At 40.4% G+C, this 20,458-nt stretch overlaps 1 protein-coding gene across 1 annotated transcript in view; it reads right to left on the reverse strand.

The window, feature by feature from the left end:
* Window positions 1-2,497: 2,497 nt before the first annotated feature.
* Window positions 2,498-20,458, reverse strand: part of SLC41A2 (solute carrier family 41 member 2) — a 121,207-nt gene continuing 103,246 nt past the window's right edge. Inside the window, exon 11 of the mRNA XM_075344735.1 lies at window positions 2,498-4,822. Coding sequence (XP_075200850.1) covers window positions 4,637-4,822 — 186 coding nt within the window. The 3' untranslated portion in view covers window positions 2,498-4,636. The remainder of the gene's footprint in view (window positions 4,823-20,458) is intronic.

Here is a 20,458-nt window from a genome sequence, read left to right on the forward strand (position 1 = left end):
TTCGGCTCTGCTGCCTCCTGCTCCTAACCCCCGCTCATTATTTTCATTGATTATTCACTGCCCGAGGATCTGGAAGCCGGAGCAACACTGGGACAGCACCGGACAGCACCGCTGGGGACATCGCTGGTGACAGGTGAGTATACAGCACTTTGTGCAGTGACATCCAGGAGGATATTTGAGTTCCCAATGAACTCTCATGAACCCCTGGAAGTCACCATCATGAGACTCGCTGTAGCGCAGTTGTTACAGGGGTGTCATCAGGAGGTCATCAGAGTTCATTGGGAAATCCGATGACCTCCTGGACGTCCCTGCACACACTGCTGGCAGGATACTCCCCTGTCACTAGCAATGTCCCCAGCAATGCTGTCCTCGGCGGTGCTGTCACCGCGATGCCCCTGCTTCCAGCTGCTCACTGCAGTGAATAATCAATGAAAATAATGAGCGGGGGTCGGGAGCGGGAGGCAGCAGAGCCAAAGACAGCATCGCTGGATACAGGTAAATATAGAAAATCGTTTTTTTTTTTTATCTAAAAATCTGTGTTTTCTCCGGTCCGTGTCACACTGATGTCACACGGATCACATCAGTGTGCGGTTTGTGCGACACCTGTGCTGCCGGAGAAAAAACAAACATGTCTGCGTGTGGATAATAGCGGGGCCACACGATCTCTGTGAAAACACGACCATGCGAGTACAGCGTAGAATAACATGGGTACGTGTGACATTCGTGTTAAAAACGGATGTCACACGTACCTAAAACACGGACGTCTGAAACCAGCCATATACGGAGCAGGGAGCTTTCTCCTTGTGTCTTATTGTATACTAATAGGATGTCTTCTTGTTAATTAACACGTTTGTTACTGTTCCCATTAGAAAGGAACTACAAGATATGTTGGTGATAGATATATATTAATATTACAATAATTATTGGGTAAAGAAAAAATAATGTGGAATTGTTGCCATCCCATTCATGATAAAAGAATGGAGAAAAGTGAAAGACGAGAAGTACAATTATTTCAAGAAGTTACATACTTTTAAAATTATTTTATACCTCTTCTCCTGTAGTCCTGAATATTGTAATCCTTTAGCACCTTAACTTTTGCACTCCATGGGGGAAAAAAAAGGAACACACCAGTTTGCCTACAAAAAGGCACAGACAAGTATTGCTTTAGATATACACTGACGAGCAAAAGGGTAACAATGTTTTGAACTTTTGAATTTTAGGCTCAATACCTCACCATTCACTTCAGCTTTGAGTGTGAGACTACCTTCATTTTATGGACAGTCATCTTGGCTATGTCACACATAAATTTGACTTGCAACTACTTAGCATATGATTAGTTATGCAGATTCTTATCATGTCACTGCATTGTTACCGTTTTGCTTTTGGTGTTTGCTCATGTGCAGGGCATTTTAGCTGCAGAATCCATGGTTATGACCAGAAGCCTAACTGATGACTAACTATCACTATATGAGTCGATGTAATCATAAATACCTAAGCTGCAATGCCCTGCACATGAGGTAAGAGACATGGCTATATCAGGAGAACTATACTACATTTCTAAGAGGAGGTATTTGCTACTATTATAATTTTCATCTACTACATATTAGGATAAGATCTTAGAGATGGGAATACCCCTTTAACTCTCTTGGGCATGGAATTCACTAGAGCTCCACAGGAGTCACTGGAATCCTCTTCCATGTTGGTATTCATGGTTTCCTCAATGAACTGTAGCTCCAGACAGTAAGCAGCACTCCTGCAGCCCCAAACCATGACACTCCCACCACCATGTTTGACTGTAGGTAAAAAATACTTGTCTTTATACTCCTCACCTGGTTGCTGCGCACACGTTTGACACTATCTAAACCAAATACATTTATTTTGATCTCATCAGACCACAGGACATGGTTCCAGTAATCTGTCCTTAGTCTGCTTATCTTTAGCAAACGGTTTGTGACCTTCTTGGGCATCATCCTTAGATGAGGCTTCCTTCTGGGACTACAGCCATGCAGACCAATTTGATGTAGTGTGCAGTGTATGGTCTAAGCACTTGTAATGCTAATAAGTCACATGACAAATGGCAGGGGAAAATGGTTAACTGGGCCATATTCACTTAGGGGTGTACTCACCTTTGTTGCCAGCGGTTTGGACATTAAAGGCTGTGTGTTGAGTTATTTAGAGGGCACACCAAATTTACACTGTTATACAAGCTGTACACCGACTACTTTATATTGTATCAAAGTGTCATATCTTCAGTGTTGTCCCATGAAAAGATATAAGAAAATGTAAAAATGTGAGGGGGGAATTCACTTTTTTTCCCTAGTGTGTACGTGCGTATATATATATATATTACATACATAGTTATATATATATATACACATATATACACACACACACACACACACACACACACAATATATAACACCTTTAGAATGCTACAATGAATGAGAGAAGCACCAATATGTAGGTATATGTAATAAAAATAATCCAAAACTCAGACTAAATATTCAATGTGTCTTACACTTTAATGGCAGACTCTGGCTTTGCGGTGCTCGGTAGTAACAGTAATAACAATTATATGCTCGACTTTATTTGGTGGCCTGAACCCTTTTGATAAAAAGTATAGATTACTGTAGCAGATTACTTTATCAATGATGAACACAATGTTGTACATTAATACATTTGACACATTACATATCTTCTTGTATCCGTTTCAAACAATAACATTGAAGTAATTTTAAAAAGAAAATAAATTAGGTATACAAGAAAAATGCACAACAATACCCCCTTAATACATTTTTTTCTGAAATGCTCTCTTACCATGCAGGTTCAGTATGCAATACACAGTACAAAGTTCCATATTAAAAATATAATCACTAGAGATGGGCGAGCACTAAAATGCTCGGGTGTTCGGAAAGGGCTCAACTAGGGTAACGAGTATAATGGAAGTCAATGATTGAGCAGTTTTGCCTTCCTCCCACATAAAGAGAGCATTTCTGGGGGGGAATGTTTTTTTTTTTTTTTTTAATTTGGCTCAGTACATCTGAAAACGTTGCTTTCAGAAAGTGCGAATGGCTCTCCCTGGGGTGCTTGCACATATCATGCAGTGAAGCTAGCCTGTGCGTTGTGGTCGTTGTCTCACGGATGAAATGTCCGAGCAGCTGCGATACTCGGTCAAGCCCCGTGACTACCCGAGCAGCCCGATGCTCAATCGAGTAACAAGCAGTGACGAGTACACTCGCTCATCACTAATCATCACCATCTTCAAAGTGCCATATTTCCTTAGAAGGGGGCTGGGCATATGAAGCTGCCATGGTAAGTTCTCAATCTACAGAGAACAAGATTGAATGAGCTTAAACTTATATACTATATATCTTAAAACAGATCAAAGGGACCTAGTCTGGAAATTAAAATAGTATGGCAAAAAGGCTCATTTATTTAATTATTAGGATTTAATTACCCTTGGAGCTCTTTCACGAGTTATTTTTTTTCCCTGTGCTATCCATTATTTTTATGGATAGTTCATGGACCCTACTTTGATCACAGTTGCGGATCACACTTGCCTATATAAGCCAATGGCTGGGTGAAAAAAAAAGGATGTAATTCAGGTGAAGTTTGTATTTTACTGTATAATGGGTAGGAGAAGCTAAGAACTTTTTTTCTTTATATGAAAAAAACAAATACAGGAATTGTAGAAACTGACATATGAACCAAAAATGGGTCAAAAACATTGAATAAAACATGAACCATTAATGTGGTATGGGAGAAATGACTGGCCTAAAGTAGGTATTTGAACAACCTAAATTTATTTAGCTCCTTAAAATATGGTGCTGAATTATTACTCTCCATTTTTCACATCTGAACATGGCACATGTATTTCACTTCCATGTAATGCTTATTATTTTATACTGAAAACGTGGCACACTGACAAATTAGGCAATAAAATCCTCGTTGGCCTATGAGGCACTTCTGCAAGAAATCTACAGCAGAAATCTAAAACCCTTCATTGGCAAGTGCTCCGATAATTGAATAATTATGTATCCAATACATATATATGACTTTGACATATATTATCTTTGCTTTTTATCTAGGAAGTAGATGAAGTACCATTTAATGAAAATTTGGCAACCGTTGAACAGATGCAACAATGCCAGCTTTTATTCCCAACAGCTGGCATCTTCACAATTTAAGAATATCGAATAGATCATTTGACATAAGAGTAATACAATAAATTACGTAAAAATGTAAAACTCAGTTAGCAACAAGAAAAACATAAGGTACCGTTCTTATTAATGCTACTAAGATCAGTCAAAATATTACATCAAATAAAGAGAAAATAAGTATCGTAGAATAGTCCAAGCACATAACAAGACTCTGGAGATGGATAACAACACCATGAAACATGCAGAAGTCAAAAAGGTAAAGTGCATTTAGCAAAATACATAACCCCTTCCCCCATTATTAAAGTTACTGATTGGAAATGTGTAAAAAGTCATCCATAATAACACCTGAAGTAAAACAAGATTTGCTACTTTAGTGGGTTTTGTATGGAATTGGATATTTTATGGTCGTCCCAGTCTTTTTCATCAGGGATGATTATCTAGGCACACAATGAGGCTGGAAGTCCAGGATCCATGTCCTAGTCGCCAACATCGCTGTCTCGGTCCCCAATCAACCAAAGGATATGGAAGCTGATGGCAAGTAAAGCAGTTCCTAAAAGATCTCCCAATGCAGTGAGATAGGGAATGGAAAAACTGTCTGGATCCTTTCCTTTCCTCCAAATATGATGCACCATCCAGTCTGCGATCCACAGCAGAGCAAATACCTGAAAGAAATAAGGCATTGAATGAAGAGGATGTGACAGTGCTCAGTGCCAGCTGCGTACCTGCGGAAAGACACACAAGCCGGACATTATGAGTAAGGGGGAGCCGAGCAGGCGGCTTACTTTAGGTAAAGGACTGCCTGTTCTGCCTGCACGTAGAAAAACCTAAATCCATTAATAGAAACTATATACTAATATGCAGAATTCCTGGACCTCAAAAGGAAAGTCAAGTTTACATGTAATGGACAAAATTAACATCATTTCAATGTCAAACAGTTTTAGAAGATTAAATTTTTTTCCCATGATAATTTCAGAGAAAGAACATTGAATTAGTGCATTGTTTTATTAAGGATTTTTATTTAGGGGTCACACACCCTTAATATTTTTTTAAATATAAAAATTAACAAAATTATTAAAAGAACCTCCAAACATAGAACCCAATTCCCATCATTTCTTTTACACTAGTTCTTGATTCTCCCTTAGTCCCATTTCCTTTCCGTACAGGTTGGCAACTACCGGATATACAGAAAGACCAACACCTTTGTACCAGTCGTATGGACAGTGACAGCTGCAGCCAGTTACATACGCGTCTCGGCAGGAGTAGGGACCAGAGACATCGGAGATCAGAGCGAGGAGGATTAGTAAAGGGAGTATTGTAGGGTTTGGTTTTTGTTTTGTTTTAAAGTCAGGGGTAGAAAATCCTTTTGTTATATGTGTTCACATGTCGTTTATCCATCTAGAAAATCCGCTTTGTATTACAATTGGATGAGTTTTTATACATTACATCAACACAAGGTGGCAAGCCAGCCACAGCCCTATAGATTCAATACAATTAACATTACACTATAATTGGAGGTAATTTTACAGAAATCTACTGCAACAAATAACTGACCAACATTTCAGTTTGTGGTGCACACATAGCCTAAAAATGGTTTTAAGAAGTGTATTTCTAATAAAATTGGAGAATTTTGATTGAGACTGACATATAAAATTGCCAGTTTTTATGAATTCTGCCCTGTACTTTTCACACAGATTCTTTTTCCTTGAGCAAAATGATTGATCAATGATTAATGGATTTTAATTTCCAATCTTCTTTTCGAAAGGAAAGAAAATCCAAACAGAACAGCAGCTGTTGTGTTCAGGCAATCGATTGCGGTCTCATTATTGTTATCAGTGGGGTCCGTGTGCTTAGTTTCGCCAGCATATCGGAAGGTCACTGGAGCTATAAGAAAATGTAATGCAAAACTTTAACCCTAATATTGTCTTTACTAACATACCATGTGCTTCATGCTTACATTAGCACATGCAGTCTTTCTGCCATTTATTTATTATGCTTTGCTTATACAGCGCCATCATATTCCACAGCGCTTTACAGACATCATCAACACAATCTAAATTCCCTATCTGTAGGTCTTTGTAGTGTGGGAGGAAACAGGAGTACCTGGAGGAAACCCACACAAACACGGGGAGAACATACAAACTCCTTGCAGATGTTGTCCTTTGTGGGATCTGAACCACGGACCCCAGCACTACAAAGCAATAATGCTAACCAGTGAGCAACCAGAGGGGTGCTCTCCTTGGCTTGAACCCCACACATGTTTTGCCTTCCTTCACTTTTTTACTAGTTAAAACGGAATCTGTCAACAGGTTTTTACTAGGTAAACTGAAGCCAGCATGCTGCAGGGCAGGGGTTTCAAATGCAAAGTCTGCGGGCCGCATGGGGCGCCTCAGGCTACTCCTTGCGGTCTGCAAGCCCGTGGACCTGCTAACAATCACACCCAGTGCAGGGACCGTAGCCATCAGCGCTTTATTTCCGATAAACGCTTTTCTGGCGCTGCGCAGAATCAAGCTCTCTCTGCAAAACTCAATGGCAGCCGCTGGCCAATCAGAAGAAAGCAACTTAAGCGTATGACCTTGGCTGCTTGCCTCTCAATGGCCAGCGGCTGCTATTGGAATAGTTCTGCAGAGAGAACCTGACTCTGCACAGCGTCGGCAAAACATTTATTTGAATTACAGATGAAGCACTGACAGTGGCTGCAATCGTTGCCAGGTCTATTAAAGGGGACATTACATTGCTGCTGTTTACTTAGGGTACCTTCACACTTAGCGATGCAGCAGCGATCCGACCAGCGATCTGACCTGGTCAGGATCGCTGCTGCATCGCTACATGGTCGCTGGTGAGCTGTCAAACAGGCAGATCTCACCAGCGACCAGTGAACAGCCCCCAGCCAGCAGCGACGTGCAAGCGACGTTGCGCTTGCACGGAGCCGCCGTCTGGAAGCTGCGGAGACTGGTAACTAAGGTAAACATCGGGTATGGTTACCCGATGTTTACATTAGTTACCAGTGTGAGCAGGGAGCAGGGAGCCGCGCACACTAAGCGCTGGCTCCTTGCTCTCCTAGCTGCTGTACACATCGGGTTAATTAACCCGATGTGTACAGCAGCTACATGTGCAGAGAGCCGGAGCCGGCAGCACAGGCAGCGTGAGAGCTGCGGAGGCTGGTAACTAAGGTAAATATCGGGTAACCACCTTGGTTACCCGATGTTTATCTTGGATACAGCTTACCTCAGCTGTCAGACGCCGGCTCCTGCTCCCTGCTCGCTTCATTTGTCGCTCTCTTGCTGTCACACACAGCGATCTGTGTGTCACAGCAGGAGAGCGGCTTTGAAGAAAACGAACCAGGGCTGTGTGTAACGAGCAGCGATCTCGCAGCAGGGGCCAGATCGCTGCTCAGTGTCACACACAGCGAGATCGCTAATGATGTCACTGCTGCGTCACAAAAAGCGTGACTCAGCAGCGATCTCGGCAGCGAGCTCGCTGTGTGTGAAGCACCCCTTAAACTAAAAGCTTTATCACTTTGTGATTAGCACTGATAGGTCTAACTGCCTTGTTGTCCATCACACCGACTCCTGTGACTGACACCTCACTATCAATGTACAGTCTCTATAGAGAGCCTGGTGTGGGCGGGGACAGCTCCCTGGGCTCAGCTACATGACTAAAGCTAAAAATTCAGATTTTATCAGCCAGCCATTAATCTAAGTGATCCATTCTTGGATTCAAAGTGTCTTTACCTACATCATGCTGCTGTCAGATGAGGTAGCAAAAACCTGCTGACAGCTTATAGCACTTAGTCTTTCTTTGGAATTTGTCACTAGGCATGATGACTCATTTTCATCTTGACAATCATGTATTTATTTGCAAACAAAATTCCTTATTTGATGATTAGGCCAGTTTCACACATCCAGCATTTCGGAGGACTGCTGGATCTGGCACACTCCAGTACAGTGCAATACTGTATAATGGAATTACGGCAACCTCCGGTCACATGCTGTCATGTGACCAGAGGTTGCCGCGATGACATTGTACAGTATTGCACTGTACTGGAGTGTGCCAGATCCGGCAGTCCTCCGAAATGCTGGATGTGTGAAACTGGCCTTATTAGCTGTTATGTCGGCAAATGTACTCCTTGTGTGGCCTCAGCCTCTGACATTCTCCTTTTATGTATTTTTTAGCTTGCCTGTATTTTTTAATAAAGATTTTTTTCATTTTCACTTTGGCTGCAACTCCTGATATTTTTGTAGGTACTCTGTTCTTCTCAGGAGGGCCTGTCTACAATATGGTCATATATAGGTATTACTGAGCCCCCATGCTGCCCTACGCCTCATAGGCAGTGCACCTGCAAGTCAGTATTCTGGTTATTGGTACACACTGGCATTAGAGGAACACAGATATAAAAGGTATATTATACTACTGTTTATATAATCCATAATATAAATCAGAAATAATAACAACATAATGCATATATTCAGGTTCATGAGCTCAGTGTATTCTTTATCTTCCGGTAACATATCTCAGTTGAGTTGAGAAGAAAAGAAAAACTGGCTATAAAAATAATACCATGGTTACTTGTCATTCTGGGCTTTTGTGGACTTGCTGATGTGTAATTAGGCCAATGCTAAGTGAACAGCTAGGCTGGGATTGTGTAGCTGCCTGGTTAAAGAGATAGCAGGCTATGGGAGACTATTCTCTCCGGATACTGTGTTGTCACTCAAATTGTGCTGACTGTCCTAATTGGTATCAGTTTCTAGGACTGGCTGCCTGGTGGATGGGGGCAGCTTTTCATGGTAAAATCCTATTTATTCTTTATAATGCTTCATTAAATGGAATTGTTGATTTAAAACAGCCCTGTAAATAACTATTTAAAGGAGGTTTTCTGAGACTTTATTATTGATGATATCATTAGGATAGGTGATTAATATTGGTTCGGTAAGAATCCAGAGTGCTGCAGTACCAGGCATGGCCACTACAAGTGCTACAACACTTTGATGAGTGGCGTGGCGCACTACAGAACATTGCAGCCTTCTCAGTTAGCGCATTATGGGCGCACCAGGAGTCCCACCTACACCACTGGAAATGGATTACTTATCCTGAGGATAGGCCATGAATATTAAAGTGCCAGACAATGGTTTTAACCACAATAAGGATAGAGAAAGCTGGTGAGCCCTTTCCCTCTGACCAAAGACTGATTGACAAAGTTTTACAAATGCTTTTATAACGCTTGTTATAAACAATCGATCGAAAAAGCCTTTGAGTCCTGTCTTTACCTATGAGTCCTAACAGTAAACAGCTTTTCATGAAAGTACTGAATGCCACCACGGAAAGATATAAATCTTCTGATCTAACTCGCGTTTTCACATATGATATTAGATGACATTCCATAGATGTGCCTATGGGGTTGTCCAGGACTCTAACACCGATGACCTATCCTGGTGCTGCTGCTAGCGGTATAGTGGCTACGGCTGAATACTGTTTATCTGTCCCCTATTCTAATCAATAGGTAGTGGATGAGCACTATCTGGCAGCGGCCACTATTCTGTTGATATAGCTGTGCTGTGCGGCCATAGGCGGCAACAGGAACAGCTTTTTGGGGGAGATAACAGGTGTCCACCCCCAGTGATCAGAGATTCACGACCTATCCAATGTTAAAGTCCTGGATAATCTCTTTAAAGACTGTTTGTGAGAAAGAAGGTTCAGCATTCTTGTTGCAGGTGAATGGACTTGCAGGATACACTACTGATGCGTCTTTAAATCAATCAAAAAGCTGTCAAAACATAGTTCCGAGTATTCTGCCATATTGTTTTCCTGTAATCCTATTGTGTCGAGGCTCTACTACAGAAACTGTCCCAACAATGCGCACAGCCCACAGCCCTAAATCTACATTCCTTTCTCAATTTTCAGAATACTTTATGTTGTGACCAAGATTATGCTTTTACACAATGTGATATAGCTGTATAATCACACACTGCGTAGACAAATAAGCCCCTTCATTGCCAGAGCCCAAATCATTATACATCTGCTTGGTGTGCTGACCAAAGTCCAAAAACATATTTAACAGTGTGTTTACCTTGGAGAACCTTCCCTGGAACGCTGACTCTACTCTTTATTCTCCCACTGACAAAGTGAAGCCTGTAAACGGCTATGCTGTGTCCATGACGCAGCAATATTTCATGATCACAGACTAAGACTGTATGTGGCAAGCCTTTCTGGAGAATATATTTACAGCATTTGTCACAAGACAACTGCACTCTGAATAACAGCAGCGGTGCACACTGTTTTAACCCTTTGTCACAGGTTGAAGAAATCCACATTTAAAGTGATGGTAAGTGGAGTGTGAAAGTGTTAATAACCAAAGTAAGAATGAGGCTCAGGGCACTGGCGGGCTCTGAAGTCAAAGATCGTCTGCAGTCAATGTTGGGATCCATGATGTTGGCATACAAAGTACCCTAGAACAAGGAAAAATGATGGATCATTTCTATTCTAGAGAACCCTGTAAATCATGTTTGGAACACAAGCTGCCGTAGCAACAAAATACCTATCAATAAAATCAATGCCGCACACTCTGCAGCTTCGATAATCTGTGAAGGCGATTAAACCCACGATTCGAAACGCGCCCTGTGCTTTATTGAAGCCACTTTGTAAAATGTGGAATTTAATATTGATTGATGCGGCCTGACAGAGTTCAGCAGCCATCTGTAACAACACAGAGAGCCGCCTAGGAGATAAACATGCTGCCTACCTAAGATAATGATGGTAGAGATAAGGAAATTTAGAGCTCCTACTGCTAGACAATTCCTTGGTGCATATCCCCTGGTGGCCCTTAGAAGTATGCCTGGCATATAGCTTTAGTGTATGTATATTTGAAGTAAAAAGCCAGTGCAGAGTTAAAAAAAAATAAATAAATAAATTAAAAAAAAATGGTAAAATAAGAATATCTTCAGTTAAAAGTTGAATATGGATATTGTAGTATATGCACATTGAAAATATAGATTTTTCTTTGTATACTTTTTTTTAATGGATTTTCTAAAAATAAAATATGCAGCTGCTTGTGGTTTGTTGTGAATGAACAGACAGCAAAACATCAGTCATGGGGAGACGATATAATAAAGCAATAAACTAGGTAACAACGGTGAAAAACAAATATAATGTGGCAGATTTCCGAGTAAAGATTTGTTCAATTTTTAAAGTGGTTGTCTGCTCTAAATCCACAAGTCTGCAGGCACTCTATGTGTTCCTCTATGTAACTGCAGACTTGTGAATCCTCACATCTCGCGCACTGTGCTCTGAGAGGATTTGCAGGTTTCAGAGCCAGGAGTATTGGTCACGTTGCTGCGAGTATTGGATACGGATACTTCTATGGCGTGACTACAGACTTGTGAATCCTCACATCTCGTGCACTGCCCGCTGTCAGGATTTGCAGGTTTCAGAGAGAGGAGCGGCAATCACATTGCTGCGAGTATGGGATATGCATACTCCCATGGAGTGACTACAGACTTGTGAATCCTCACATCTCGTGCACTGCCCGTTGTCAGGATTTGCAGGTTTCAGAGACAGGAGCGGCAATCACATTGCTGAGAGTATGGGATATGCATACTCCCATGGAGTGACTGCAGACTTGTGAATCCTCACATCTTGCGCACTGCCCGCTGTGAGGATTTGCAGGTTTCAGGGACGGGAGCGGCAATCACATTGCTGTGAGTATTGGATATGCATACTTCGATGGCGTGACTACAGACTTGTTAATCCTCACATCTCACACACTGTTCACTGTAAAATTTTCTGGTTTCAGAGCCGGGAGCGTCGAACAAACGAGTATGGGATATGTATATTCCCATAAAGTGACTGCAGACTTGTGCATTTAGATCAGACACTGGCGGAACCTCACAGCGCACAATGTGAGGATGCATAAGTGTCTGTAGTCACATAGAGAAACACACAGAGTGACTGCAGACTTATGGATTTAGACTGAACAACCCCTTTGGGGAAGAGAACAAAAAAAAATAAATGGCAAATGACAGAAAGAAGAAATAAAAAGAGAATCAGGAGAAGGGAAAAGGTCAGGCCAAAGGTCAGGCTAAATGTCCTGACCTGTTCCTTCTCCTCACATTTTGTAAATCAGTATTAGTACCCTACATATTTATAAGTGTCATCTGCTTATATGGTAGGTCCTTGGGATAGGTCATCAATATTAGACCGGTGGGGGTCTAACAACAAGGACACCTACCCAGTTAGATGCTATAAGCGCCAACAGCTCACACTGAGCATAGCTGCCCTACACCGCTCTACTAATCATGTACTGGCCATAGCTGGGTGCAACACATTGGCTCCTATTCTCTTGAACAGTAAATAAATCACAAAGAAATAAGTACAGAGTAGAGAAAATATGTGGAGCAAATTGTCCTCAGTAAAGCCCTAGGACTGAGATCTACTATTGCAATAGCCAGAGATAATGGAGAGATGAAAGTTAGGACGAGTAGAGAAGATCCATCATTTTTGACTCTCTATCACTTTGGTTTAAGCTGGAGAAGCAGACAAAGCAGGAATCCTCCGCAGAGGAGTTCCCCAATTATATTTTATTACATCTGGTGCTGCCAGTCCAATAGAGTGTAAGCCTGTTAAGAATTTTCTATTAGCAATCCTAGGTCTTTTGCAAGCCCACATCGACTGAGGTATGGAAGACTGTATTGCTTTAGGTTCCCAAGGTACAATTTGGCATATGAAGGGGTCAAGTTGATCAGGAGAAACAGAACATTTTATTGGGTTAGAATTTTTTTTTCTTAAAATATAAAAGGGGTTTTCATAAATGCCACCACAACAAGGCATCCTCTTCATACAGAAGAAAGAAGGTATAATCATCACAACAGATTATGATTCTCTACTGTAAGAGCAGTGAGATTATGGATCTTTCTACCACATCATGTTGGAATGGTTGATTTACTATAAAGGTTCAAGGAGGTTCTAGATAACTTTCTTGAAAATATAATATTACAGGTTATGGGCACTAAATTCTGTGATGGGACAGTGACCCAGGGGGGAACTAGTCCAATTGTTGTATGTGGAGTTGGGAAAGAATTTTTACCCCAATATGGGTCAAGTAGAATCTGCATCATGGGTTTTTTCTTTGAGATCAACATGTTAAGTCACAGTTTGAACTTGATTGCCTTGTGTCTTCCTTCAACCTTAAAGGGACTCAATCAACACAGAATGATTGTTCACACCAAGTACAGGTGCTCCTAGACAGAAAGAGCAGCTCCTGTCACACAAAATTACAGGTACTGTGATGATATAGAACTGCACTGGGCATTACATCTTTATAGTTTTCAAAACTTGAAGGGAATCCCGATTCCAGCAAAGCCAATGAAAATCCTTAAGGCCTTGTGCACATGCTGTGGTTTTTAATGCGTTTTTGGGTGCAGTTTGTTGCCCTAAACGGCATGTATGACCTTCCCCAGCAAAGTCTATGAAAAATCCGAAAGGCTGTTCGCACATTGCTTCTTCTTTGTCTGCAGTTGTGGTTGCAAAAAAAAGAAGTAGCATGTCACTTTTTTTGCGTTTTTGACCTGTGTTTTGCTATTGACAATGTTCAAAAAACGCAGGGGCAAAAACTTACCGAAAAACGCACTAAAACGCGGTTAAGATGCATGCGTTTTTTGGTTGTTTTTCCAGCCAGAGGTGCGTTTATCCCGCCAGAGAGTGCGTTTTTCGATGGAGAAAGAAAACTATAGCGTGCGCACATAGCCTAAATTTCAAGCACACGTTGAGTATTTTCTTCTTGCAGATTTGGTGCAGAAATAAATCTGCAGCATGTCAATTTTGTGTCTGCTGTAGATTTCACCCATTCTAATGAACAGGATATATCCTGTTTACCCAAAAATAAGACCGAACCCAACAATAAGCCCTAGCATCATTTTACAGGATTTTAGAGAATGCTTGAAATATAAGTCGAACTCCAAAAGTTAGCTCTAGTTACAGTCAGGACTGGCGTTAGGTGAAGTCAAACTGCACAATTTCTCAGGGACCACACTCTCTTAGGGACCCCAGCAGTTGTATTCTGAGGTTAAGATTATTTAAGGACCTTTGATGACTTAACAGTCATGTAATATATAATCAAAGGTTTCTTAATTGCAGGAGTGTAAAACAACAACTAAATAGGAGACAGGCTGGTATTCAGGAATGGCAGAAGTGAGAGCAAACTGGGCAATCTCACAGGTCCCCAGCGTTTATATCCTGATGATAGGACTGCTTAAGGACCTTTGTGATATCACGTAATGTGATCAAAGGTCTCTTAATTGCAGGAGTCTAAAGCTGAAGAGGAGATAGGTTGTTGTGTGTGTATAGATGATACATACACATACGTTACACACAGGGATTGGAGAGTTCTGTTGATGTTTCAGAGTGCAATATGAGAATATTTGAATAAATGTTGATTTTTTTTTGTTCAAGAATAAATAAGGATTGTTCATGGAAACAAATAAGACATTCCCTGAAAATAAGTTATATTATTTTTTCCTCGGAAAGATGGTTTATATGTCTTATTTTCAGGGAAACACCAAAAATGCATTGAAAACATAATGAAAATGTGGCCAAACCCCACGGTTTTGCCACTGTGCTATACCTGCCAGGAGATGCAGAAATGGTGGATGGATTATTTGGCAAAGAAGGAGTGCTCATTAACATGGCCTTTTGTGTACATTGAAAAAGTTTTAGATCTTTGAGATCTCATGAATAATGGAAGCAAGAACAAAAAAGTGTTGCATTGATATTTTTGCTCAGTGCATATTAGCGGATGCTCAGACTAACAGTATTGAAGTATGACACCCGTGCTCCGGCCTTCATTTACATCTATGGTCTATATCGGGTATACACTGGCAAACTGGATTATTACAATAATATCCGCCTTTTCTGTCTCGCCCGGCTCAGTCTCACTAGTTACCGGCTTTACATTTGCATCAGTCTTGTTCATTTGCCACCGGTGACATATCCGTTATATAATCATGGCTTATTCTAATCTCTAAACATTAATAAATACAAATGTAAAAAGGATAAAAAAAATAAAAATAATAATATAGGGAACGTGTCTTTCTTCTGCGAGATAATTCCTGGCGCTGCAGCCCATGCATATTGAATAGACAGCTAAACAAGCGCTGTCAAATTTATACACTGTGAGGTTACTTTCCCGGAGAAAAGGGAAATAAAATATTGAATGATAAACAAGATAAAGGGCGCAGCGGTCCAGGTGCGTCTCATGAATAATACAGCCTACATGTCTCTGCAGACCCATATAAGTGCTACAGTACTTAGTGTGCCCAAGTGTTACATCTCCAGCCTCTATAGCAGGGAAACTACTCCCTTTTCTAGCTGAAAACCACCGCAGAATTTAATGCTTCTCTTACTGCTGACATGAATGGGCTCACTGGCTTTAATATCCCCTCCAGCCGAACGCCTCGCTAGCGATAATTTGGTTTTTGTCTAATGCAAAAAAAATGTAAAATGTGTCTGGACCGGAGGTGTGAATGCAGATTTTATCAATGCTGCACTCAGATCGTTTTTATCAATGTATTCTTAGGGTGTTAAGGTAGTTCAAAGGCAGTCAATTAAATCATTACGTGGGATGGAAAGCCCCTCCTATGATGAGAGGTTGGAAACGTTGGGCTTGTAGCTTAAAAGAAAAAAAGATGTCTCAAAAAAAAAAAAAAAATCTCATTTATATGTATAACTACATGTGTGGTCAATATAAAGGACTAGCACATGACTTATTCCTTCCAAAAACCTTATAAAGGATCAATAAACATAAAGCAAAAGCAATTCCGGCAACTAGATATGAAAGGATTCTTTGCAGTTAAAGACTCGTCACACACAGAGATAAATCTTTGGCAGATCTGTGGTTGCAGTGAAATCATGGACATATTGTTCCATTTGTACACGGCCACAAACCTGGCACTGATTGTCCACAATTTCACTGCAACCACAGATCTGCCGCAGATTTATCTCTGTGTGTGACAGGGCCTTTAGACTGTGGAATGCCCTACAAGAAGAGGTAGGAATGGCAGATACCATAACAACATTTATTGAAAGTGCTGAATGCTTTTCTCCCAACAAATGGCATTGTGGGTTATAAATAATCTAGTGATACATTTTTTTTTTTAAGTGTTCAATACTTATTTCACCGGCTGTATTTTCCAGGGCTGTGGAGTCGGTAAACCAAACCTTCGACTCAGACTCCTCAATTTCTCTTGCACTGACTCCGACTCCTACATATATTGCTTATAGTTAAGTGAAACATTTATTGTAGTACAATGTGAACATCAGATATTTAATCATTTTTATGATACAATAATCAAGATATTTGGATAGAACATAAAATATATTTATTGGAATACAACTTTAGAACACAAACTGTAATAAATTGTAAATATGTAGTACACTATGTAATATACAGTAGATTACATATATATCTTGTGTGTGTGTATATATATTACATATTGTATTACATATTTACAATTTATTAGTTTTTTGTGTTCTAAAGTTGTATTCCAATAAATATATTTTATGTTCTATCTAAATATCTTGATTATTGTATCATAAAAATAATTAAATGTCTGACGTTCACATTGTACTACAATACATTTTTCACTTTAATATAAGCATTATACTAAATATTATTTAGTAAAATATTCAGCACACTCTGCATTACACTACTGTCCCCAATTTATTATATATATTTTAGGAGTCGGAGTCGGTGCATTTTATACCGACTCCACCAAAATGAGCTCCGACTCAGACTCCACGACTCCAACTCCGACTCCACAGCCCTGGTATTTTCTAATTAAATATATTTCTAAAGGTGCTATTGACAAGAATTTCTCACCAGATGTCGGTAACAAACAATTCAATCCACATAGGTAAATGAATCAAACCATAGTGGTCCATAAATTAAGTTATGTATAATAATGAGAAATGATACTGGGAAAAAAGTATTGAACACATGAGAGGTGCAAAAAGTCATGAAAAATCATGAAACCAGCTGAAATCTATCAGTAACTAGAAAGCAATACTTCCACTTAATGAAAAATAATATCAGCTGAATCAACTGATAGCCTTATATAAAAACAAAAGTGTCTCATTACCAAGGTACCTCACAAGAAACATCTGATGATGGGTAATACCAGTGAGCTGTCTCATGACCTTCCCAACTTTATTGTTGTGAAACATACAGATTGTATTTGTTACAGAATTTCTAAATTACTGAAGCTTCTAGTGAGCACTGTTGAGGCCTTAATCAGGAACGGGAAAGAACATAATTTCATCATAAACCAGCAATGACCAGATGCTTCTTGCAAGATTTCAAATCTAATTTTTTTTTTATATCAGTATTATTCCATTCCTTTTTGACTGAGCACTCCCCCCTTCAGCCAGAGCGTTTTAATTTAGCTGGATCCTACCTGCCCCTTACTTGTAGGTTTTTAACCTAGATAGAAGCGTATTAGGATAGGGTCCCAACAAAGAGAGGTACACCTTGTCGTTGGCTGTCAGGCTTACACAAACTGGCCAATTTGTGTACAAGTATCTCATTTTTTCTAATAGCAGTAATGAAATTCCTATATTTCATGTTTATATATTTTAGCTTTTCAGAGCCCTGCAAGATTTAAGACAGAGGAGTGAAAAGAATTATCAGAGTAGATGTCTAAGATCGAAGATCCACATGAGGAGAGCTACAGAAAGACCTTTAATCAGCAGGTACATTTGTTTCAAAGAAAACAATAAGTAATGCACTCAACCTCCATAACGTGTATGCACCTTCACCTCGGAACACTCCATTGCTGAACAAAAAGCACGTTCAAGCATTTTTAAAGATTGTCCAACAACATTGAGACAAGTCTGTGAAATAATGGGACATTGTCTGGTTAGCTGAGACCAAAATTTACTCTTTGGATGCCGTAATACACACTATGTTTGGAGGTCAAAAGGCACTGTGCATCACCCCAACAACACCATACCAGCAGTGAAGTTTGGAGGAGGCAATATCATGGTGTAGGCCTGTATTTCAGCATACAACACTGGCAGACTTCATATAATTGAAGGACGGTTGAAAGGACAAATGTACATTCTTAATACAAATTTCCTGCCATCTACCAGGATGATGTAGATGAAACGAGGATGGAAATTTCTGCAAGACAATGATTCAAAACACACAGCCAAGGAAACTCTCAATTGGTTTCAGAGCAAGAATATAAAACTGCTAGAAGGGCCAATTACCTGACCTGAATCCAATAGAATATTTATGGAAGGAACGAAAAGCTCGGAGTTCATAAAACATGGCCACAGAACTTCAGGATTTGAAGAGTGTTTGTGTGGAAGAATGGACCAAAATCACAAGTGAGCAATGCATGCAACTAGTTTCTCCATACAAGAGCCGTCTGGAAGCCATCATCACCAACAAAGGGTTTTGTACGAAGTATTACAAATATTTTAGTAAGCGTCTTCAATATTTTTTCCACATCACAGTACATATCACAAAATGTATGGACATCTACCTGCTGATATCAGCGAAATTGTATGAATATGTAATGTGTATGTAATGTGCATTTACACACACAGAAAGAGGGATTCCTGTTCTTACTTCTCAATGGCACAAGATAGAAGTAGCAAAGGTATGGATGATACTACACAGCACTAAGCAGTGTAGCTGTTATTCCAGCACCAGCATGTGTTTTTGTGCTCATGTCTGACTCTGCTCCTCTCTCGTCCTTCCTCTCCAAAGTCTTCAATAGACTATGTAACATCACACCTCACTGTGCCGGTAAACTATCTTCGTTTTACCAAGATGATTTTGAGCTGTTTTTTTTTTGTTATTTTCCCAGATTGAATATGCTCAAGAAAGAAAGTGGCTCATAAATTGAGAAAGAAGCATATTTCTCTAATAACATATTGTGATGTATCACTTAGTTTACTGGTTGTGGCAGTTGTGAAACAATCAGAGTTTTTGGATATAACAGAGCTCAGAAAGCTAACCCCCCACACACAAAAGCTTTTTGTGTACACTGTATATTGACTTTAAGCTGCTAATCAGTGTTGGGGATGTGGTTGGACCAAGTCTCATGTGGGCCCTAGTCCGGGCAGTAATCTCTTGCTAATAAAACACTCATTGTTTTGACACAACAGCACACAGCCTAGTAAGTGACAATTTCCTTAAATCAATATATCTGCCCCAACCTCATGCTGTCCTTAGATTACATAGGAAAACCATGCTGACGGATTCCCTTTAAAATGTTCAATTACATTTTTCCCTGTAAAATTATCTTTCTTAGATCGAGAGATCTTGTAAGAATGGCTACATCTGTAGGTATTGGATTTTTCTGTGTTAGTGTTTTCCATATTAATGATGCCCATGCCCATTAGACCAGTGGTCTCAAAGGCCCCTGAGGGTGCTTTAAGCAGCCCACAGGCACCATAGACCCCTTAACGATTGCGACCCGCATGCACCATAGACCCCCCTTGATGATCACGGCCCAAGGCCAGGGGCTCGCCGATGTCAGTACTTTATTTCAGTTGAATGTTCATCCTTGGACTCACAGTTAATTAACATGTATTGCCGAGCAAAGACCAGCTCTTTGCTCCACAATACCAATGACAACAAATCGTCCAATCAGTGACTAGCAGCTTATGTTGGCATGCTGGCGCAGTGGTATATGACGTCACTGCCATGCCAATGTCAGCTGTTCGCCTCTGATTAGTTAGCGGCTGACATTGGTATGGTGGTGCAGAGAGCTTGTTTCGGCTCAGCAATACATTTCAGTTGAATGTGCATGAGAAGACAGGTGAGACAAATCGCTTTTTTTTTAATGCATATGTGAAGAATGGCACTTCAGGGGGACATAACTACAGGACGGGGATATTACTACAAGAAGGGGTCCAGGATGGTGAGGCTCTGTTACTAGAAGGTGGGGCAAGGTTAAGGCACATTACTACAAGAGGGGGACCAATGTGGGGCACATTACTACAAAAAGGTGACCAGGATGGGGCACATTACTACAAGATGAGGGCAAGATGGGACACGTTGCTACACAGTGGCTCAGTGGTTAGTACTACAGTCTTGCAGTTTGTATGTTCCCCCGTGTTTGCGTGGGTTTCCGCCGGGTACTCTGGTTTCCTCCCACACTCCAAAGACATACAGATAGGGAATTTAGATTGTGAGCCCCAATGAGGACAGTGATGATGATGTATGTAAAACACTATGGAATTAATAGCGCTATATAAGTGGATAAATATAATTATTAGAAGGAGGGGACAAGGATCAGGCA

The sequence above is a fragment of the Anomaloglossus baeobatrachus genome, chromosome 4 (assembly GCF_048569485.1).
Source record: "Anomaloglossus baeobatrachus isolate aAnoBae1 chromosome 4, aAnoBae1.hap1, whole genome shotgun sequence".
NCBI lineage: Eukaryota > Metazoa > Chordata > Amphibia > Anura > Aromobatidae > Anomaloglossus > Anomaloglossus baeobatrachus.